The sequence below is a fragment of the Amblyomma mixtum genome, chromosome 10 (genome assembly GCF_055824585.1).
Source record: "Amblyomma mixtum isolate Tamu chromosome 10, ASM5582458v1, whole genome shotgun sequence".
Lineage (NCBI taxonomy): Eukaryota > Metazoa > Arthropoda > Arachnida > Ixodida > Ixodidae > Amblyomma > Amblyomma mixtum.
The window spans coordinates 51,910,426-51,929,852 of record NC_143021.1 but is presented as its reverse complement, the minus strand read 5'-3'; the positions used below and the strand labels follow the sequence as shown (position 1 = coordinate 51,929,852).

General features: G+C 47.5%; 1 protein-coding gene across 1 annotated transcript in view; it reads left to right on the top strand.

The window, feature by feature from the left end:
• Positions 1-17,392, top strand: part of LOC149325785 (uncharacterized) — an 83,091-nt gene extending 65,699 nt beyond the window's left edge. Inside the window, exon 2 of the mRNA XM_089564382.1 lies at positions 17,271-17,392. Coding sequence (XP_089420508.1) covers positions 17,271-17,392 — 122 coding nt within the window. The remainder of the gene's footprint in view (positions 1-17,270) is intronic.
• The last annotated feature ends 2,035 nt before the right edge of the window (positions 17,393-19,427 follow it).

The window sequence follows — 19,427 nt, the reverse complement described above, 5'->3', positions numbered from 1 at the left end:
CCCACCCAGCACCACACAACGCCTGCAGCAATGAAGGAACTCGACCTCTCTTCCCGCCACTTTACAATTGCTCAGCGTCGCCTCTTTGGCCCAGCCTTTGTCATGGGCCTCGTCTTCCGCGATCTGGACGCCTCGCGGGATGAGCGCGACAGCCAGAAATGATTCCGGACGAGTTTCGGACAACGGCAGAAATGTTTTAGTGTTGCTCGTACGAAGATGTTCGCGTTCTTTTCGACGAGCCAAGAGACCGATCCTACAGTGATGGTCGAAGAAGGGCAATTCTTTTGGGATACAAAGCGCTGTGATTACCAACCCCTAGATCTGAACGACAGATGATTTGAAGTGATCGTTACAAGGTTGGCTCCGCATCGCACAGGTGAATACGACGTGTTTGTCCTGCTGTCTTGAAACATAAATTCTCTGATGGAGCATGTCTCGCGCAGGCAACGCAATCTGTACTGCAGTCACGATGCTCGCTTTGAATTGAGATCGCAAAATGTGTCGCCGCATCTTCAGTCACAAGCATGCTACCTCCAAGTCAGAATCGACTGCGAAACAGCACCAAAGCTCTTTCTGCAAAAACTGCACACGAAAGTTCCTCGACCGGCATCATCGGTGCAATAGGCACGTCGTGTTGCGAACAGATTCGAATTCCGAGAGTACCTCCGTCCTTTCCCGAGCCTTGCAAAGCTGCGGCCGTAGTGTGCTACACGAGATGGTGGCGCTTTTCTGTCTCGTTGTGGCGCATTGTTTGTTATGCGAAGCATACTAAGATAGCCCAACCCAGCTCCTCGAGCGCGGCGGTGTCGTTACCATTGACCTTTCGTGACCTCCATGTCATACCACGTGATGCGTGACGTCACAGCAGATGAAAAACGGGGGCCCAACTCGCGCTGTCGCGCGAGGCGTCATGACCAAGGATGACCACGTGGTGCGTGACGTCACAGCAGATGAGAAACGGGGGCCCAGCTCGCGCCGTCGCGCGAGGCGTCGCGACCAAGGAGGACCACGTGATGCGTGACGTAACGACATAGGAGAAACGGGGCCCCAGCTCGCGCCGTCGCGCGAGGCGTCGCGACCAATGTGTTTCCTGCTTCTGCCGCTAGGTGCGCTGTAGTGAAGACGTGATGCTGGAGCGGCGGTATACAAGGGGGTGCGCCTGCCTCTGCTAGGTGTACACGGGATAGAGATGCCTCCTGGAGACAGGGCTGCTCGTTGGAATGAGAAGCAAAAGTTGCGGCGTGCTACAGAGACTGATAAAGAGCGTGAAGAACGTCTAGCCAAGCGGCGTGCTCGATATGCAAATCGGCGACAATATGCTTCGCATCTGACTAGGCTTAACCTAAGCTAAGCCACAGGTATTTTTTTCTGCTTGTAGTTGCTATTATCTTTTTATTCCGCCAGCTGGTCTCGATCGAGCCTGGGAGGCGGTGCTGTCCTTGTCCGCTCACCTTCGGTGTTCAAGTATAGGCATTTTTTTCTTGATGGCAGAACATAATGCGCGACTGAAGGGGCTACACAAGTGACCCGTCAACACAATCGAACAAACACCACACTACACGGAGGGGAGTTATGACCGGAGTCAATTGAGACTTGCAGGCGGTCAACTGGTTGTAGTAAGAGCTGGTATTTCAAAGAAAGGGATGAAAAGACACTCTTCAGCTGTATAACTTAGTGCGCATGCTTAATTTCGACAGATGTTTAATGAGCAATGATGAGTAGTTCCTTGCCGCGAAAGTAGTTTGATTCTTGTAGGTAATATACATTGTTCAATGTGGACACCGCGGTAATATAACAAGGCGCGGTGATTTCTTTTTATTCATAGAAGAATCGCTTGCACCTTCTATGTGCTAGCTCAGTATTTTGTAGCGATAGCTACACTATGCCAGTTGCTTCGCGAGGTCAGCGTGGCTGCGCGCTGAGCCGTGGCACCACCGCCCCGCCGCCTGTGCGCATGCGCGGAGTGACGTCATAGCCTACAGATGTGCGCGCCGCGCACCTCGCCTCTGCGCCGACGGCGGAGTAGACGCCTCCCGCCTCGTCAGTTGTGCGCATCCGCGAAGTGACGTCAGACCACGCAGCTAGTGCGCGTCGAGCGCCTCCATTACGCTAGCATTTCGAGCCTTCAGCGTGGTGGTGCCGTGGCCACCCTGGCTGGTCACATTCCGCGGAGCAGCTACCGGTAGTGCGGCGCACCGGCGAAGCCGAGGGGGGGTGGAGTGGAGAGGGGGGAGTGAGTGAATCCACGTTTAGAGAAGAAGAAGATTAAGAAGGAACGCCCTTCGAAACGGAGCGGCGAAAGATTGGCTTTGCAATTCGACGGAGCGAGTTCCACTCGACCAGCTGTATCTATCACGTCACTCCAGGTTTAACCACAGCTAAACCACAGCTAATTTTTTTCCCAAGCTATGAGGGACGCCGTAGTGCAGGGCTCTGGATAATTCAGAGCACCGGTGTTTCTTTAACGTGCACAGATATGGCACAGTACATAAACTTCTAACATTTCGTCTCCATCGAAATGCACCGCCATGGTCGGTATCGAACCCGCACCTCGAGCACGATGAGCACTGAGGCATCGAAGCTGGTTACCCCTGTGTGTCGTCGCTTAACAGCACAGTATTTTCTAATGCGGTCATCACAGTGTGGCTAAGCAGTTGATCGCAGGCATTGAAGTAGTCACGAAGTACACACAATACAAGGCATCTTATTTCAGCCTTGTCGCTATTCGCTCGCCGAGAAACAAGAATATGCCTGAGACAGGAGGTGGACATCACTGCTGTGCGCTTTAGGCACATGTAACGCCTAAAAAAGGAGCCCTAAAACAAATTTTATACAAGAATAATCGGGCAGATATCGTGCACTGCACGGAAATATGCTATGTGCAGGGAGGGGCAGACTGGTGCTGCATCGCAACAAGACATCACAACTGAAGGCTGAACGAGACTGATGTTCGTGATGTCGAACTTATGTTTTGTGTGCGTTTCCTCGTGCGGTCTTGGGAGCCCCGCGTGTCCACTCGCGGGGCTGTTCCTGTCTCCCCCGTGCCGTCGCAGCAGTGGTGAAACACTGCCTGACGAAGCAGCGAGGCATTACAGCAGATGGCGTATTGTCGCGGATATTCCTGACGTTGGTCCGCTTCTATTTTTTCCCTTGACACTTTAATGGTGTTAATGGATGTGGTACTGGGCTACTAATCGCAAGGACGTCTGAGAAATCCGGCCGCGACGACCGCATTCAGGTAGAGGCGAAAGGCAAAAAGGCCAGTACAGGCTCTGCTACGTTAGTGCACCATGAGGCAGTTTTTAATGTAACGCGAGAGTTAAGGCCCCGTTGCCCAGAACATCAGGTGTCGGCGTTGCCGGCGCTGAGAGCGAAAAATCACGAGCCTGGCTCTGGCAGGTGGTGCCCACAGAGCAACCTAGGCGGCAGGTGGGCCACAAGGTCACGTGATCTTGCACCAAGTCATCACAACCTGCCCATTGGATAGTGAGTCAGCTGCCCTCCATGGCATTTAAATTAATGAAGGGTCGCTCGGGAAGAGCAAACCTGGGCGGCACAGAGCCCACTGCGGGGAGCGCCCGCCATCGCAGGCCAGTGGCGCATCGCTTAACGGCTGCACCACTGCGCGAAGAGGGGTATGAGGACATCCAGGCATCTATGAATGTAAAGAAACGGATCGACCTGATGTATATATGTGATTAACCCCTTACGCTATCGCACCATAGCCTTAGGGTGGAACTTGTGTCCTTCATTTTTTTTGTTCCGTTCAGATGCCGCGGTCGAAGCGGCTGCAGATATTGCGAATTGCGTGGTTTACGAAGACCCCACACGACGGGTCGGCTATGATCGATGGTCGCTACGAAGGAGGGCGCCGGTTCAATTAAAACCGCCTTCACTTACTTGCAACTGACATCGTACAATGCACTGGCGCTTTTGTATTGCGCCTCGATCCGTCGAAATACTGTGCCGCGGGCGAGATCACCAGCCGAACGTGAAAACCACGGCGCCGTTACGTTGGGTTGCCATAAATACTGCGCGAAAGTTATGGGATAAAGAACTTTACACGACAATAATAGAGGGCGTTTCACCTAAGAACTAAAGCAAATTTTAAAAATGCGCTTTTTGAGTTAGAAGAGCAGTTTTTTTCACATAGCATTGCGAACAGTCAGGCGCATCAGAATGCAGCTAAGGCGTGCTAACTAGTAGGCTTGGTAACTAATATCGGATGTTAACCTTTTAGCGATTAATGCTAATCTCCTTATTTATTGAGAAACGTGTAGGCCACCGTAGGTAACATTCATATCAGTTTTTAAAATTTCGAACAGGCAGTTACTCTCGGCGCCATGGTCCACCAAATTTCGGCTATTTTACCGAGAGGCTTGTACTGGAGGGGTTGCTTTTCGCGCGGATGTATTTTGGCCGGATGTAGCGTAAATTTCTTGGGCGCCGAGGGCAACGGCGCTTTCGAAATTTTGTAACACTGGTCCGGATATTACTGTCGCAAAGCCGAAAGTTGTGCAAGTTGGATAACGTTCACGAAGTTAGAATAGCGCGAAAAACCACCGTTGCGAGTCGGCGCTTGTCTGCGTCGTTTCCTTTCCGTTCCTCGCGTTCCTTTTGCGCTATTGTTACATCATGGATATTACTTATGGATGGCTACATGCCTCTCAATGAATAAGGACACAGTATTAGCGGTTCCCAACTCAGTAGTTGGTAACTATCCTTCTGGCTAGCACATCGTAGCTCTAGTCTGATGCGCTACACCGCACACAATGTTGTGCCGAAAACAGCGCTGTTCTAACTGAAAAACCATTTTTAAAAATTGCAGAACTTCTGCATTGAAACACCCGGCACAAGAAAGTTCGCGCATGTGTGTTTAACACAAAAATTCGATGTCTCACCACGGATAACACCTTAAAAAACAATACAATCGTAAAGTTTCATTACTCTAGTGTGCTGCAAGTGTCCGCAGTCGCTGTTTGCGGACGACGTTCGTGTCTACTATCTCCTCGATTCGGCGGCAACATTTTTCAATGATTGCTTAGCTCCCGTCAGCCGTTGTGTGACGTGGGCCGGCTGCTTCGCTTGATAGTAAAATGTGTGCTTGGCTCTAGAGGAGGGCATTACGAACGTTGACACACGCAGGATATCGCTGGACCCCGAAAGCAGCTGACGGCTTCTATAAATCCGGACCGTCAAGCCTCGCCACTAGTTGTGGCGATGCGCGGTGGCTAGATTCAGCAGATGATGGGTTTGTATTTAAACCCTATACCGCTTCGGAGCGCTGCAAATAAAGTAGCAGCGCTTGATGCCACGATGGCCTTCGCGGCTAGTTCCAAACTATGACATGTTTAGCGATTTACGGGTGAGCTAATGTTATTCGCAACAGCTGCGCTCGATAACCGGGAACAGCCGTGTAAACCGGCTGGCACGCATAGAGTCATTGTTCGCAAACGCTTGACGTAAATGTGGTCTGTAGCGTAAATGAGGACGTAAACGACCCACTTTCGGCAGTTGCGCAACTTCGTACCACTGGTGCGAAAAGAAGTTCCGGAACTGGCGAAAGTGGAGGGGCTGTCATAAAGAAGGAAACGGACAATTCGGCCGCGTTTATTAAGTTCGCGCGGCGCCCGTGATTTACTAATGAGCTGTAATTGATAGAGTTGCCATGACAGCAGTGTATATTTGACTAATAGCCCAAAGACAAAGCTTTAGATGCAACCATTTCAATGCGAGGAGAGCACAAACTACGTTGCATCCGCTGGCTGTTTTTAACGTTATGGGATATCCTATGCAGATACGGAATGATTTGAGCGTTCTGTTCCTATTCTTTATCTGCTGTTTTTTTTTCCTTTTCCTTCCTTATTTTCTGCAAAAAACTGCCGCAAACAGCTGAAATACTGTCAGCAAGGAAAGCAGACATGCGTATCCTCTTGGCCTGATTTGACACTATCGCTTAATATATGTGGGCGATTTTGTTTTTTTTTCCAAGGCGGCTTAAATGTAATTCCCAGCAACCCCAGGTTTCTTTGTATTTTAGAGTATGAGCTCTAATAAGCTAGAAGGTTATTTTGTTACCGACCGTTGTACATACAATAGATGTCGTTGTCAACGAAAGAAATGCTCACTTCTAAAACTATATGTTGTTTACCCATGAAAATTCGTATGTGAGCTTTAAGCCTCCTTCAGCGACCTTAAAAGGCGTGATAATGTTGGGAACAGCGTCGTCAAAGATGAAATATGCCCGTTGTCCACAATCACCAAGCAATTTGTGTTCAATATAGATGCAACGTTAACGCCTTTTTCTGCACCATGCAAGCAGTCAAAAATTTACCCGATGATAACAAGAAGTCTCCGCCGCGCAATACTGATCACGTCATGCAGATCACAAAAATCTGTTAAAGTTGTTTTCAGTATTCTCATTGCTTCTAAAAAAATGTACATTGGCCGACCAGGCCGATGTTTGAATGAAAGAGCTGTACAAAACTTCAATCGGGGATAGGGTGGTATCACTGGCTCGGTAGAAATGCAGATATCAACAAATGTACATACAATAAGACGCAGTTTCTAGGCTACGCTAATGACATGCTTCAGCACGAAATCACTGAAGCTTTTTTATCAAGAAGGCTCATAACAACTACGGCAGCACGCATTCATTATAGTTGCATGAAAATGAAATGGCTTTTTTTGGAGACATGCAATCAGATTCTACGTCACGAGAAGGTAGTTAAGCGTCAAATATTTTCAAATAAAATCAGTTCACAGTGGCAACATGAACATACAAAGAATACCTCTTCGAAAACATAGCGCAAAAAGGACACGGACGACACAGAAGTGGACAGGACAGGCGCTAACTTCCAACTTTATTTTCGAAATGCCACCACGTCTAATATATAGGAGCCGATCACCACAATCAAGCGATGAGCATGCGCAAAGAACAGCACAGTCAAGATTACAGCGTTTGGAAAATAAGCAAAAATTACGATAAAATAAGAAAAGGAAAACACGGTGCCGGGGGAACACCGGAAGAAAATAGACATCGCGTACTGAAACTTGCTGCAAAAAGCGCTTTTCAAGCTTGTCAAGGTTAAGAGGCAACAAATAACGCGGCAAAAAGGGGATATAAAAATAGATCGACTAAAAGATGAAGGGAGTGTACAAGGCTCCACACTAAGACAAACACGTGTTGAAGAAAGATAGAATGACAATGGGGAATTACATTTATGGGTATGGCAATGGAACTAAAAGATAGCAGAATATTACGCCGAAAACAGATAAGGGCTGTGATATTATATAAAATAAAATGAAAAAATTTGAAAAACTAGGACACTATAAGGTATATGTATATAAATATACAGAAAAGGATAAAACGAGAAGTATAAAACACGAGTGTAGAGGGCTCCACGCTAAAACAACAAGGAGGGGGGGGGGATGGGATATGCAAATATGAGAAATGGAGTATGGAAATAATAAATGAAGTAAAAGCCAATAAAACGCCAAGGAATTAAAAGCAAGAAAACGCGATTTCTACCTTGCGTCCACAGCTATCTTTTAAGAAGCAAATTTCTATATCCAAAAAAGAAGCATTTGTATCGGTTCTTCTGTTGCGCCTGTGTTATGTGACCTATTTTTATCCGCGATTGACAAACGCATTCAAGCCAATCTTTCTGACCTTCCTGTTTTAAAAGTGTTCAGGTACGTTGATGATTTCCTTATTATTTTTAGCAAAGGTCATGGAAGCGAATGCGACGTTGTCAAGGAAGTGTTGAGCATTTTTTCGCAGTACGGCGCCAATTTCACTTGGGAGTCACCTACGGATGGCCGTATTCAGATCTTAGATATTGAATTAGATTTCACTAACCTTAATATCTGCTGGATGTACCATCCACGAACCAAAAAACGTCTGTTGCGCTTTGACAGCGCGCATTCTAAAGTTGTTAAGCGGGGTATCGTGTCTTCCTGTCTCCACGGAGCAGCTACAAAATCCTGCACGCACCGCATGGCCGCCAGCATCCATGAGCAATCCAGGCGGCTGCAAGAGGCTGGATTCCCCGTAGACCTTATACTGGCAGTGTGTGAAAGCCTTTTGCAAAAGCTGAAAGCCTCCAAGGTTTCCTGTAGTGAGCAGGGGAGTGAAGAGATCAAAACAAGACTCCTGTCCAGGTAATACCATATTATCATAGGTTTACACAATTTCAAGAAGCCGGCAGCGTGTTATAATGTACAAGTAGTTTTCTCTGCCCCTTGTAATCTTTCTAAGGTCTGCACCAAGAAAACGGTAAAACGAGATGACTGCACGAAGAAACATCAAACGAAGTTTACGGAATGTAAGGCGAACGTTGTGTACAGAATTCCTATCAGTTGCGGGCGTCATTACATTGGGCAGGCAGGAAGATGCTTTAATGAGAGGGCGCGAGAACATAGATTGTGCGTACGCAACAAATCAGGAAGCAACCTAGCTGACCATTGCAAAGCATGTGAAACAGAGCAAGAGAACGGATGCTATCCAAAAATAGATAAAACAGAATTCTTAACATCAGCTAATGTAAAAACAGAGCGTGAAGTCATGGAGGCGCATTTTATAAGAAAAGCTGGGAAAACGTGCGTCAGCGCACCTTCTATTCAATTACTTTACAGTGAAGTTGAATTCCTTGACGGCTATCTGTATTCTCGCATGCAACTCAAAAACCTGTAAGCCTTTCTTTGATAAATGTCGGGTAATAGGAAAAAGCAGAGAAAGGGTAACGCGCGAAATCATTGAAGCCGAAAAGATAAATAGGTCAGGATGCGCGTGTGTAAGCACTCCTTCCATTCTCCTCTCAGATAAAGAGCTCGGGTTTCTAAGGAATTGACACTGTTCGCACATGTGATTATGTTTTCTGGCGTAGAAATGTGATGTTTCAGGAGAATAAAATTTGTTGGAAGTTAGCGCTCGTGCTGTTCGTTTCTCGTCTCTTGTGTCCTCGTCTTTTGCTGCGCTACAGTATATTGAAACTATGTACCAACAAGCCCAAAAAGCCACGCTATCTGTAGGTGTCAACTATGTCTTAAGACTGCTTACCGTAAGCACCCTTTCTTGTTGTGAACCGGAATGGTGCCGCTTTTCCTTTGCGTTTTCTTGATTTAATTCCTTGGCGTTTTATTGGCTTTTACTTCATTTGTTATTTCCATATTCTACTTCTCATATTTGCATAACCCATCCCCCCCCGCCCTCCCTCGTTGTTTTAGCGTGGAGCCCTCTACACTCGTGTTTTATACTTCTCATTAAGGCGGAAACTTGGGCTAGTTGGAAAGCGTTTGAAATCATATTTGCTAGCGCTTAGTAAACACACGGGACAAGAACACAAATACACAGGACAGACGCTAGTCTTCAACTGCCGTTTATTCGAAAAACAGTCAATATATTACATCTCAAAAATAGCTGAACTCACACATGCGCAGTTGCAACGCCACGCCTCAGGAACATGATTTATTTTTTTGACAGATTAACCGACGGGGTGCGACGCCTTTTGAACCTTCACTATCAATGCACATAGCTTCAAAAATTTCACGTTCCGCTTGAGTTTTCATTGCACCTAGAAAGATTGTTTCTGGAAATATTGGTGTGCAAGGTACAGGGTCAGGGTCGCCAGGGTACCGTTCGATAAAACAGCATTTGCAGTGCGCAGCAAGATTCCCCCCCGCCGATATGGATTCCGTTGCCAAGCGGTGCTCTCTCAGTCGTTGATTTATGCATCTTCCTGATTGCCCAATATACGCCTTGCCACAAGTGAGCGGGATTTTGTAGACAACACCGACTTTGCATGGAACGAACTTCTTTTGGTGGTTCTTAGGGGGTACTGGCTTTCTTACCTCGCCGTTCACGAGCGGGCACAAGCGCACAAGTTTCCTCGGGTCAGTCAATACAAGATCGATGCCACACTTCTTCGCCACCTTTTTTAGAAGGTGCGACATATTGTGCACATACGGCATAGCCACAAGTTGAGTGAGTCGTTGGGGATCTTCACGGTTTTGTTGCCTCCCAGATCTCACTTCTTTTAGCAGCTTTTCTACAACAGATGTCAGAGTTTCATCCGGAAACCCGGCGTTCTCTAGGCGAAGCTTTTGCAGTGTCACACTTTCAGTGATGCAATGCTCGCACGACTTATGGAGAGCAGCGCGGAAGGCATTCATGGCAATACCCCTTTTCACAAGTTTAGAGTACGCCGATTGATAACTGAGAATTTCTTTTTTTGTTCTCGGCTGATACATCCAGCAAACGCGTGCTTTTTCAAACCTAATGCATATATCAAGGAACTGTAGCCTATCCCAAACGACGATAGGCTACAGTTCCTTGATACATGCATTAGGTTTCGTGATATATGCATTAGCCGAAGTCTACAATGTATTACAATGGTGTACTTGCCTGGCCCGCTGCTCCTGGCATCAGCGCCGTCCTTGTTGTCTCGTCCAGTCCTTGTCTCCTTGCGCTGCTATTTATTTGTTCCTGACAGCTTCAGTGGTAAAATCTGCATACCATTCCGCGTTGTCACGGCGTACATGTTGAAAAAGAAGCATATGCGAAACACAGATCTGGCTATAGAAATGCTACAAGCAGAAGCCACGCAGCACCAACATGTTGAGCATGCATCCACAGAACGAATAATTTTCTGTGTTTATATTTATTTATTTACTTACTTATTTATTTTACCCTCAGGGCAAAGCATTACAGAGGGGAGTGGGTAATACTTAACACTGAAAATACAAACAACAGCAGAGAAGAATAAATTGTCAAAACATAGATAAGTTAGGATAAGTGATAAACACAATATATCATTCAACAGAAGCGGTAACAGCAGTCCGAAACAATACAGGGTCAGGAATTGTGGCGACTGAAGAAGGAAGGTGGTTCCAGTCATATGACGTGTGAGGAATAAAAGAATCCTTGAATGTTTTAGTTTTGCATGTATAAATGCCTACCTTATGTATGTGATCTGTGCGGCGTGAATTATATGAAGGGGGAAGAAGAAACTCGCAGCGAATGGACTCATGATGAAATACTAGAGAGTTTTAGTATAGCGTTAGCGTGATAGCGGACCTAAGGGAAATTACGTTAGCGTGCCGCAAGCAACTTATCCCCACAGAGAGTTTTAGTATAGCGTTTTGAAAACGTTAAACGCCATCTGCTTGACGTGCATGCGAACGGTCCTTCTAAAATGGTCGACACTGCCGCTAACTTGCCAAAGTATAATAATTCCGAGTTTTTAAACGAATTATTAGTGCAGCGTTCATTTTCGTCTGCAAAATGACTCAGAAATTGAAATAAAATGAAATAAAAACGTAAAACAGTGGCGCCATCTAGTAAAGGCAATGTTAACTACAAGCCGTTGGAGCAAGAATATTTGCCATCACATGACGTCTAATGTTCAAAAAACTTTTGTAAATTGAATATAAACTCTGTTTACATAATATAAGTCCATGAAAAACCGCGAAAAACCTCCAAATCTATTTTTGTCTCGTTCCAGACGTTTTTGCTAGGTTTCTGCTGCGTTTCGGGCCGTTGCAGACGGTAGCAGTGCAGCTTGAGGTTCCATTAGGCTTGCGCGCTCCAGAATCGAGAGCGTATCTCAAAAACTGGGCTGAATTGCAGCTTAAACTTTATCGTAGAAGCAAGGTAAGTCATAGCGAAAAGCAAAAACACCAGTAGTTGCCGGTAAACATGCCGACCGGAATCGCAAGAGCTGCTGAATCGGCTGAAGCGGGCGGCTCTCGCTTGAAAGGACGCCGCCATGTTTTCACGCTAAGGGCTCAAAATCCGCAACTGCCGTAACGCTAACTTCTGAAAATTGCGTTCGTACGCTAACGCTATTTCCCCGTTAGCGTTCTGCGCATGCGCACTCGGGACCCGCTATTCCGCTATGCACGCAATTACGCAAAGCCCGCAATACTAAAACTCTCTACTTTGTGAAAAAAACACAAGCGTGCAATTTTGCGTCGTGATGCAAGTGAAGTTAGGCCCCATGTAGTTTTCATAGCCGTTACGGTTGACGTACGCCGGAAGTCAGAATAAAGCGCGCTGATTTGTGTTGTACCATTTCCAGTTGGTCGATCAAACTCTTAACACCAGGGTCCCAGACTGATGACGCATATTCTAGTTGTGAACGTACGAGTGTGGTATACAGCATAAGTTTGATGTTAGTTGGCGCTGCGTGAAAGTTACGTCTCAGATATCCCAGCATGCGATTAGCTTTTTTAGTGATGTGCTCAATGTGCGCATGCCAGCTAAGGTTAGACGTAATATGAATTCCGAGGTACTTATATTTTTTAACTGAATCAAGTAGCACACCATTAAGAGTATATACGGGAGGATCACTATTAACACGAGAAATGCACTTAAGTTTGCACTTTTCAGCATTCAAAGTCATATTCCAAGTTTTGCACCTTGTTGAGATAGTGTTAAGGTCAGATTGAATCATGTGCTTGTCGTTATCCTTTGTTATTTCCCGAAAGAGGACGAAGTCATCGGCAAAAAGATGTAGAGAAGAAGAAAGATTGCTGGGTAAGTCGTTGATGAATATAAGAAAAAGCAGGAGACCCAAGACGGTGCCTTGGGGAACCCTGGAAAGAACAGGGTGAACGGCGGAATTAACATTATTGACAGCAACAAATTGCATTCGATGAGGAAGGAAAACTTCGAGCCATTTTAAAATGTTAGTGTCTAAACCTACCATGCGCAGTTTTAGTAACAAAAGATGATAGGAAACCTTATCAAATGCCTTCGCGAAATCTAGAAAGATGCAGTCGGCGATCGAGTGACGGTTTAAAATTGCGTGAAGTTTGTGTGTGAATAAGAGTAGCTGTGTTTCGCATGAATAGGACTTCCTAAAACCGTGCTGAGATGGATGAAAAAACGAGTTTGATTCATAGAAAGTGACAATATGTGAAAAGAGTATGTGCTCTAAGATTTTACATGGGATGCTGGTAATAGATATGGGCCGGTAGTTAAGAGGCGAGTGTTTATTACCAGATTTATACACAGGGACCACCTTACCAATCTTCCAATCAGCCGGTAGTTCACCTTTCTCCAATGATTGCTGGAATATTATAGTTAAGGCGAGCGATGAATACATTTTCGTACTTTTCAGGAACTTTGTAGTAATACAATCAACACCAGCACTGGAGGATATCTTAAGGTTGTCAACTATTTTAACTATACTATCAGGATGAATGACCACAGGGTACATTGGGAGGAAGTTGTTATGATCCAGTGGGGGGAAATCCGTAGTTACACCACTTGAAAAAAGCTCAAAAACACATCATTCAATACATTTGCACAGTTAGTATCTGATATAGGTTCGTCACTTGAATTCGTTAGTATTATTCTAGATGTTCCAGAAGGGTTAATGACACTCCGAAATTTTCTTGGGTTATTGAGCAACAAACTCGGCAGAGTGCTATTCAAGTAGTTTGCTTTAGCGTTCTTTACCGCAGAATTGTAATTGTAAGCTGCAGAGCGATAACGGGACCAATGATGTTCAGTGCGTGATTTTTTAGCTGATCGGAAAAAGCGTTTCTTAAGGTTAGACAAGCGCTTAAGATGTGTGTTATACCATGGCGCATGCAGGTGATAAGATATTACGCGAGTAGGTATAAAGCGGCTGGTGAGATCTAAAACTTTGTTCTTGAATAAAAGCCACTTTGCGTTCACTGATCGCGAGTCGAATTCGTCAAAAAAGGTGGCCAGGAAAGAACCTAGTTCATTATTAATTTTGTTGAAGTCAGCGCTGTGATACATGCGTATTATTTTAGTGTGACTCGGAGGTTTTTGTATAGGAATGTTCACAGAAAAATTGAGCAACGAATGGTCGCTTAACTGGGGCATTTAGGTTATTTCTGAACACAGTTCTGGGCGTGTTGTTAGTACAAGGTCTAATGTACTTGCTGTAACTTCAGTAATTCTTGTAGGCTGAGTAACAATTTGGATAAGATTAAACAGTGAGCATAAATTAGTGAATTCCTTGCATAGTGTCGAAGATGAGGATGGTTGCACCGAGGACCAGTCGATGCCCGGAAAGTTAAAATCACCCAACAGAAAGATAGATGACGAAGGGTAACGTGTTACGATGACATTAATGGTATCATGAAGCTCTGCAAGAAATGTAGGAGCTGCGGCTCTTTGCATTCACACCTGGAACAAACTTATTCACCTTTACAGGAGAGAGTGTCTATGGAGGAAAGGCCAGAGGTAGTAGTTTCTGTGGCTGATTAATAGTAGGGATGGGCAGGCGCTGCACTGCCTGGCCAAAGCTAGAGTTGCTGTAAGTTAGGTGGACACGGTGCAGGAAGTGCTTCTCCCCTTGAAGAACATGGCGGAGATGGGTACGCATAGTTTCCTGGGCGGCAATCACCTCTAGTGGGAGACATCCTGCCTCCGCTACTCTTCCTGATGCCGAGGAACCCTTTGGGAGGCCCAGGCATATTCGCAGGCAGTTCTTCCGTGCGGCAACGAGAGACTTATTGCTTGATGTAGATAATGTTTGAAACACTGGTAGACAGTAGCTCAAGGTTCCTTCAACGTAGGCTTTTTCAAGCAGAAGCATTGATCGGCAGTTGCTACCCCACTTTGTTCCCGCCATGAACCTAAACACTTGCGATGCTGCAGTGATCCTCTCGCGGAGTTTTTTTATCTGAGGTGTCCATGACAGATTATAGTCGATTACAACACCCAGGAATCGCTGAGATCGTGCATATGGTAGCGATCGTCCGCCTAGGAGCAGCGGATATCGGGTCATCGTTTTTCTTGTAAACGCCATTGCAGCACTCTTTTCTGGCGAGAGACGAACACCTCTGGAAGCCAGGTACATCGAAATGTGCAATAGCGCTCTCTGTAGACGTTGCTGGGTGATATAGCGCGAGCGTGGTGCGGTCCAGATGCAGATATCATCAGCATAAATTGTTATACGGACCCATCGCGGAAGGTTTCTTCTTATGTGTATAAGGGCAATATTGAACAGGAGAGGGCTGAGCACCGCTCCCTGTGGTACGCCCCTCTCTACTGCGTGAAAGTGTGTTTGACCGTTTGGAGTGGTCATAAAAATTTCCCGTTCTTTTTAATAATGCCCAATCCACTTGTACAGCTTTCTTCCAAGGCCAAGACGGGCAAAGGCTGCGAGAATTGCATTGTGAAAGACCGAGTCAAAGGCGGCCTTGATGTCTAGGAAAACGGCTGTCGGGTCGTACCCAGCATGAAGGTACTTCTCAATTGATGAGACGAGGGAGATGATATTGTCAGTCGCAGACCTGTTTTGACGGAACCCGTTCATTTCTTGGGGGACTCATGCCACAGGCAGCGCTTCTGCAAACTACTCTCGCCTACTTAAAGGAGGAATATAGGCAGCACACCCATATCTTCACCGATGGTTCAACTACTAAAGAAACCTCTTCATGTGGCCTTTATGTGCCCTCAACAGGCCATGCCCTTTCTTACCGGCTGCATCGGAGGACATCCTCCACGACAGCTGAGCTTCACGGCATAAAGGAAGCTGTTTCTTACATCCTGCGCCGAACCGCCGACCGTTGGGTTATCTTCACCGATTGGAATGCATCTCTCCAGATCCTGGCCAACCTGCTGAAGAAAACGAATCACCAGCCAGTTTCCCTGGACATCGAATATCTACATCATTTAGCTATTGCCGCAGGCCACTGCATAACATTTCAGTGGGTACCTGCTCACTGTGGCATTCAGGCTAATGAAAAAGCAGATGAAGCGGCCAGTAAGGGCCATCAACATCGGAGATACATTATAACTTTTTTTACGAAATCTGATGCGTCCCAGATGGCCAAAAGTTTTGCTTTCGAAGAAATGTATCGGCTTTGGAGTTTGCTGACACATCAGTACCAATTAATTCTCCCAATCGACCCACATCTTAGATCAAGACTCTCATCCAGAGTTCCTCGACATCTGGAAACACTTTATCATCGACTTCGTCTGAATTCTGCATATACAAACGGCTTACGATACCGTTTTAGACAAATGGACCGTCCGCACTGTGACAACTGTGCCGTGATAGAAACTGCGGAGCATGTCTTGCTTGAGTGCCCTGCATATGCTACCGAGCGTGCGTACTATGAATATTGCATGCAGAAGCTCTGCTCAGTGCCCCTTACAATGAACAAAGTTTTAGGTCCCTTAGCCCGCCTTAGGCAACAGAGACTTGCATTGAACTTTATATTCACATATTTAAAAGACATTGGACATCTCGATAAGCTTTAAATTCACTTGCACGTTTCCTTCATGCATTCTTCATGCAGTGAACTTCGTCAGCCCTTTGATGGACTATGCACTCCATCATTCCATAGGTTACATCAATACTCGCCATTGCATCCTTAGTACCCATTTCATGGCCGCATTTTATCTTCGTTTTTTTTTACCTCTTCCACTCTGCTCTCCTTCTGTCTTTATCTCCCAAATTCCCCTCCCTACGCAGAGTAGCATGCAAGCGATTTTTAAACGCCGGCTAAATTCTCTCCTCTTCATTAAAGAGTCTCTCTCTCTCTCTCTCTCTGTAGGAGCTGCATTAGGCGGTCGATAGCATGCGCCTAAATTATTTTGCGGTAGCCTAGTTGAACAGATACCCATATAACTTCTATGCTTGATGTTATGGGAAGAGAATATGACTTTTTTTACTGACTGCTATTAGTACGCCAACACTTTGCCGATCTTTCCTGTCACAGCGACAGGATATGCTCCAACGATATGCTCCAGATCCAAGCTTCCTTTTGGAGTGAGTGGCTTCCGCTCGGTAAGCAATATTTCTGTAGCGAACCACGACAGCCGCGCCTGATACCGCTTAGGCCGATCGCTGCCAGAGCGCCGACGACGACGAAGCGTCGCTAAAAGACGAAGTGCCGCCGCGCTGCACGAGATCGCTTGGGTCGGACTGGCCGTCTTCTGCGCTGCCCGCCGTTCTGCTCGCCGCTTTGTGTCGCCTGCCGTGAACACCACGCCCTGTACCATTTGTGCAGAAACTCCCTTTCACTTGGTGGAGGTGCGGGGGGTGCGGGGGGGCCACAACCGCCGTCGCAGTTTTCTTTACGCCCTCGTCTTCCTTCGTCCATCGCAAAAACCTGCCGCTGCCGTACGCTGTTCTCGATGTTCATGGAGGTCTATCGAAAATGCTTATTTATAATCCGTCTGCATGCCCGCTTACCCTGCTACGTGGTGAGACTCTTGGCTCAGTTCAACCTGCCCACCTTCTCTCTGACCTGGATGCACCTGTGACCTCCCGCAGTTCCTCCATCAATGCTCTTCATCCTGATTCGGCACCCGATCCGTTGCCCGACGCCTTCTTCCAAGCCGCCATCGACGCCGCTCTTCCTTCCGCCTACCGGAAGCAGCTCTCAGCTCTACTAAACACGTTTCGCTCCGCTTTCGACGCCGCCCACACTCCTCTAGGCCGGACTTCCACCGTCGCTCATCGCATTGAGACCGGCTCTCACCCGCCTTTTCGCCAGCGGCCATATCGTGTGTCGGCGGCAGAGCGCCGCGTGATTAGCGAACAAGTTGAGGACATGCTGCACCGTGGTGTCATCCGTCCGTCTCACAGCCCTTGGTCGTCGCCGGTGGTACTTGTCAAGAAGAAAGATGGTTCAATCCGATTTTGCGTCGATTACCGCCGCCTCAACAAAATTACCCACAAGGACAATTACCCTCTTCCCCGCATCGACGATGCTCTTGACAGCCTCCAAGGCGCTGAGTACTTTTCGTCCCTTGACCTACGTTCCGGCTACTGGCAAGTACCGATGGCTGCACCTGACAGAGAAAAGACAGCATTTGTTACACCCGACGGCCTCTACGAGTTCAACGTGATGCCGTTCGGTCTGTGCAACGCTCCCGCCACATTCGAAAGGATGATGGATAACATCTTGCGGAAGTTGAAATGGCAGACCTGCCTCTGCTACCTGGATGACATTGTTGTCTTTTCCGCCGATTTCACCACACACATTGCACGCTTAAAGCAGGTTTTGACTTGCCTGACAGACGCCGGACTGCAGCTGAATCTCAAGAAGTGCCACTTCGGAGCTCGGCAGTTGACAATATTGGGGCACATCGTCTCCAAGGAAGGCATTCTCCCTGACCCGGCCAAGCTCCGTGCTGTAGCGCAATTTCCTAAGCCGGTTTCGCTCAAGCAACTTCGAAGCTTCATAGGTTTGTGTTCTTATTTCCGGCGCTTCGTACGCAATTTTGCGTCCATCATTGCGCCGCTGACGAAGCTACTTGGCGGGACCAATGACATATCTGGCTGGTCGGCCGAGTGCGACGAAGCGTTCGCTACCCTGCGCCATCTTTTGACTTCGCCGCCAATACTCAGACACTATGACCCCACAGCACCTACCGAGGTCCATACGGATGCGAGTGGCGTTGGCCTCGGAGCTGTCTTGGCCCAGCGAAAACATGGTTTTGAAGAATACGTAGTTGCGTATGCGAGTCGCGTGCTTACCAAAGCTGAATCCAACTATTCCGTTACGGAGAAGGAATGCTTAGCTATTGTATGGGCGCTAACGAAATTCCGGCCCTATCTATACGGCCGCCGGTTCGACGTCGTCACGGACCACCATGCGCTCTGCTGGTTATCGTCGCTTAAAGATCCATCCGGTCGCCTCGCTCGGTGGGCTCTTCGCCTTCAAGAGTTTGACATCCGCGTCATCTACCGTTCCGGCCGTAAGCACATGGACGCCGATGCTTTGTCTCGGTCTCCCCTTCCCAGCGACGCTGCCTGCTCCTCGGCGACCGATCCCGTGCTTTCGTCTCTTACCATCGCTGATATGCCGGCGGAGCAGCGAAAAGACCCGTGGCTTGCGTCCCTCATAGACGCCGTGTCTTCATCACAAAACGTTGCGCCTTCTAGAACTTTACGGCGTCAAGCTCCGCACTTTGCCCTCCGGGACGGCCTTCTATACCGCCGCAACTACATGCCTGATGGTCGGCGGTGGCTTCTCGCGATCCCCTGCCATTTACGATCTGAAATTTGCGCATCTTACCACGCTGACCCTCAGTGTGCGCACGCCGGTGTGCTGAAAACATTCAAACGCATTTCTCAGCGCTACTATTGGCGCGGCATGTACGCCTATATTCGAAAATACGTCCGATCGTGCATCGCTTGTCAGCGGCGGAAGACTTCCACTCCCCGAGTGACCGGCCCCTTACAACCACTCCCATGCCCAGCACGTCCTTTCGATCGCGTTGGTGTTGACCTTTACGGACCGCTTCCCTGTACGGTCTCTGGGAACCGTTGGATTATCGTCGGCGTCGACCACCTCACCCGGTATGCCGAGACAGCCGCCCTTCCTGCTGCAACTAGCCGCGAAGTTGCTACGTTCATCCTGCACCATTTTGTTCTTCGTCACGGCGCGCCGCGCGAGCTGCTCAGTGACAGAGGCCGCGCTTT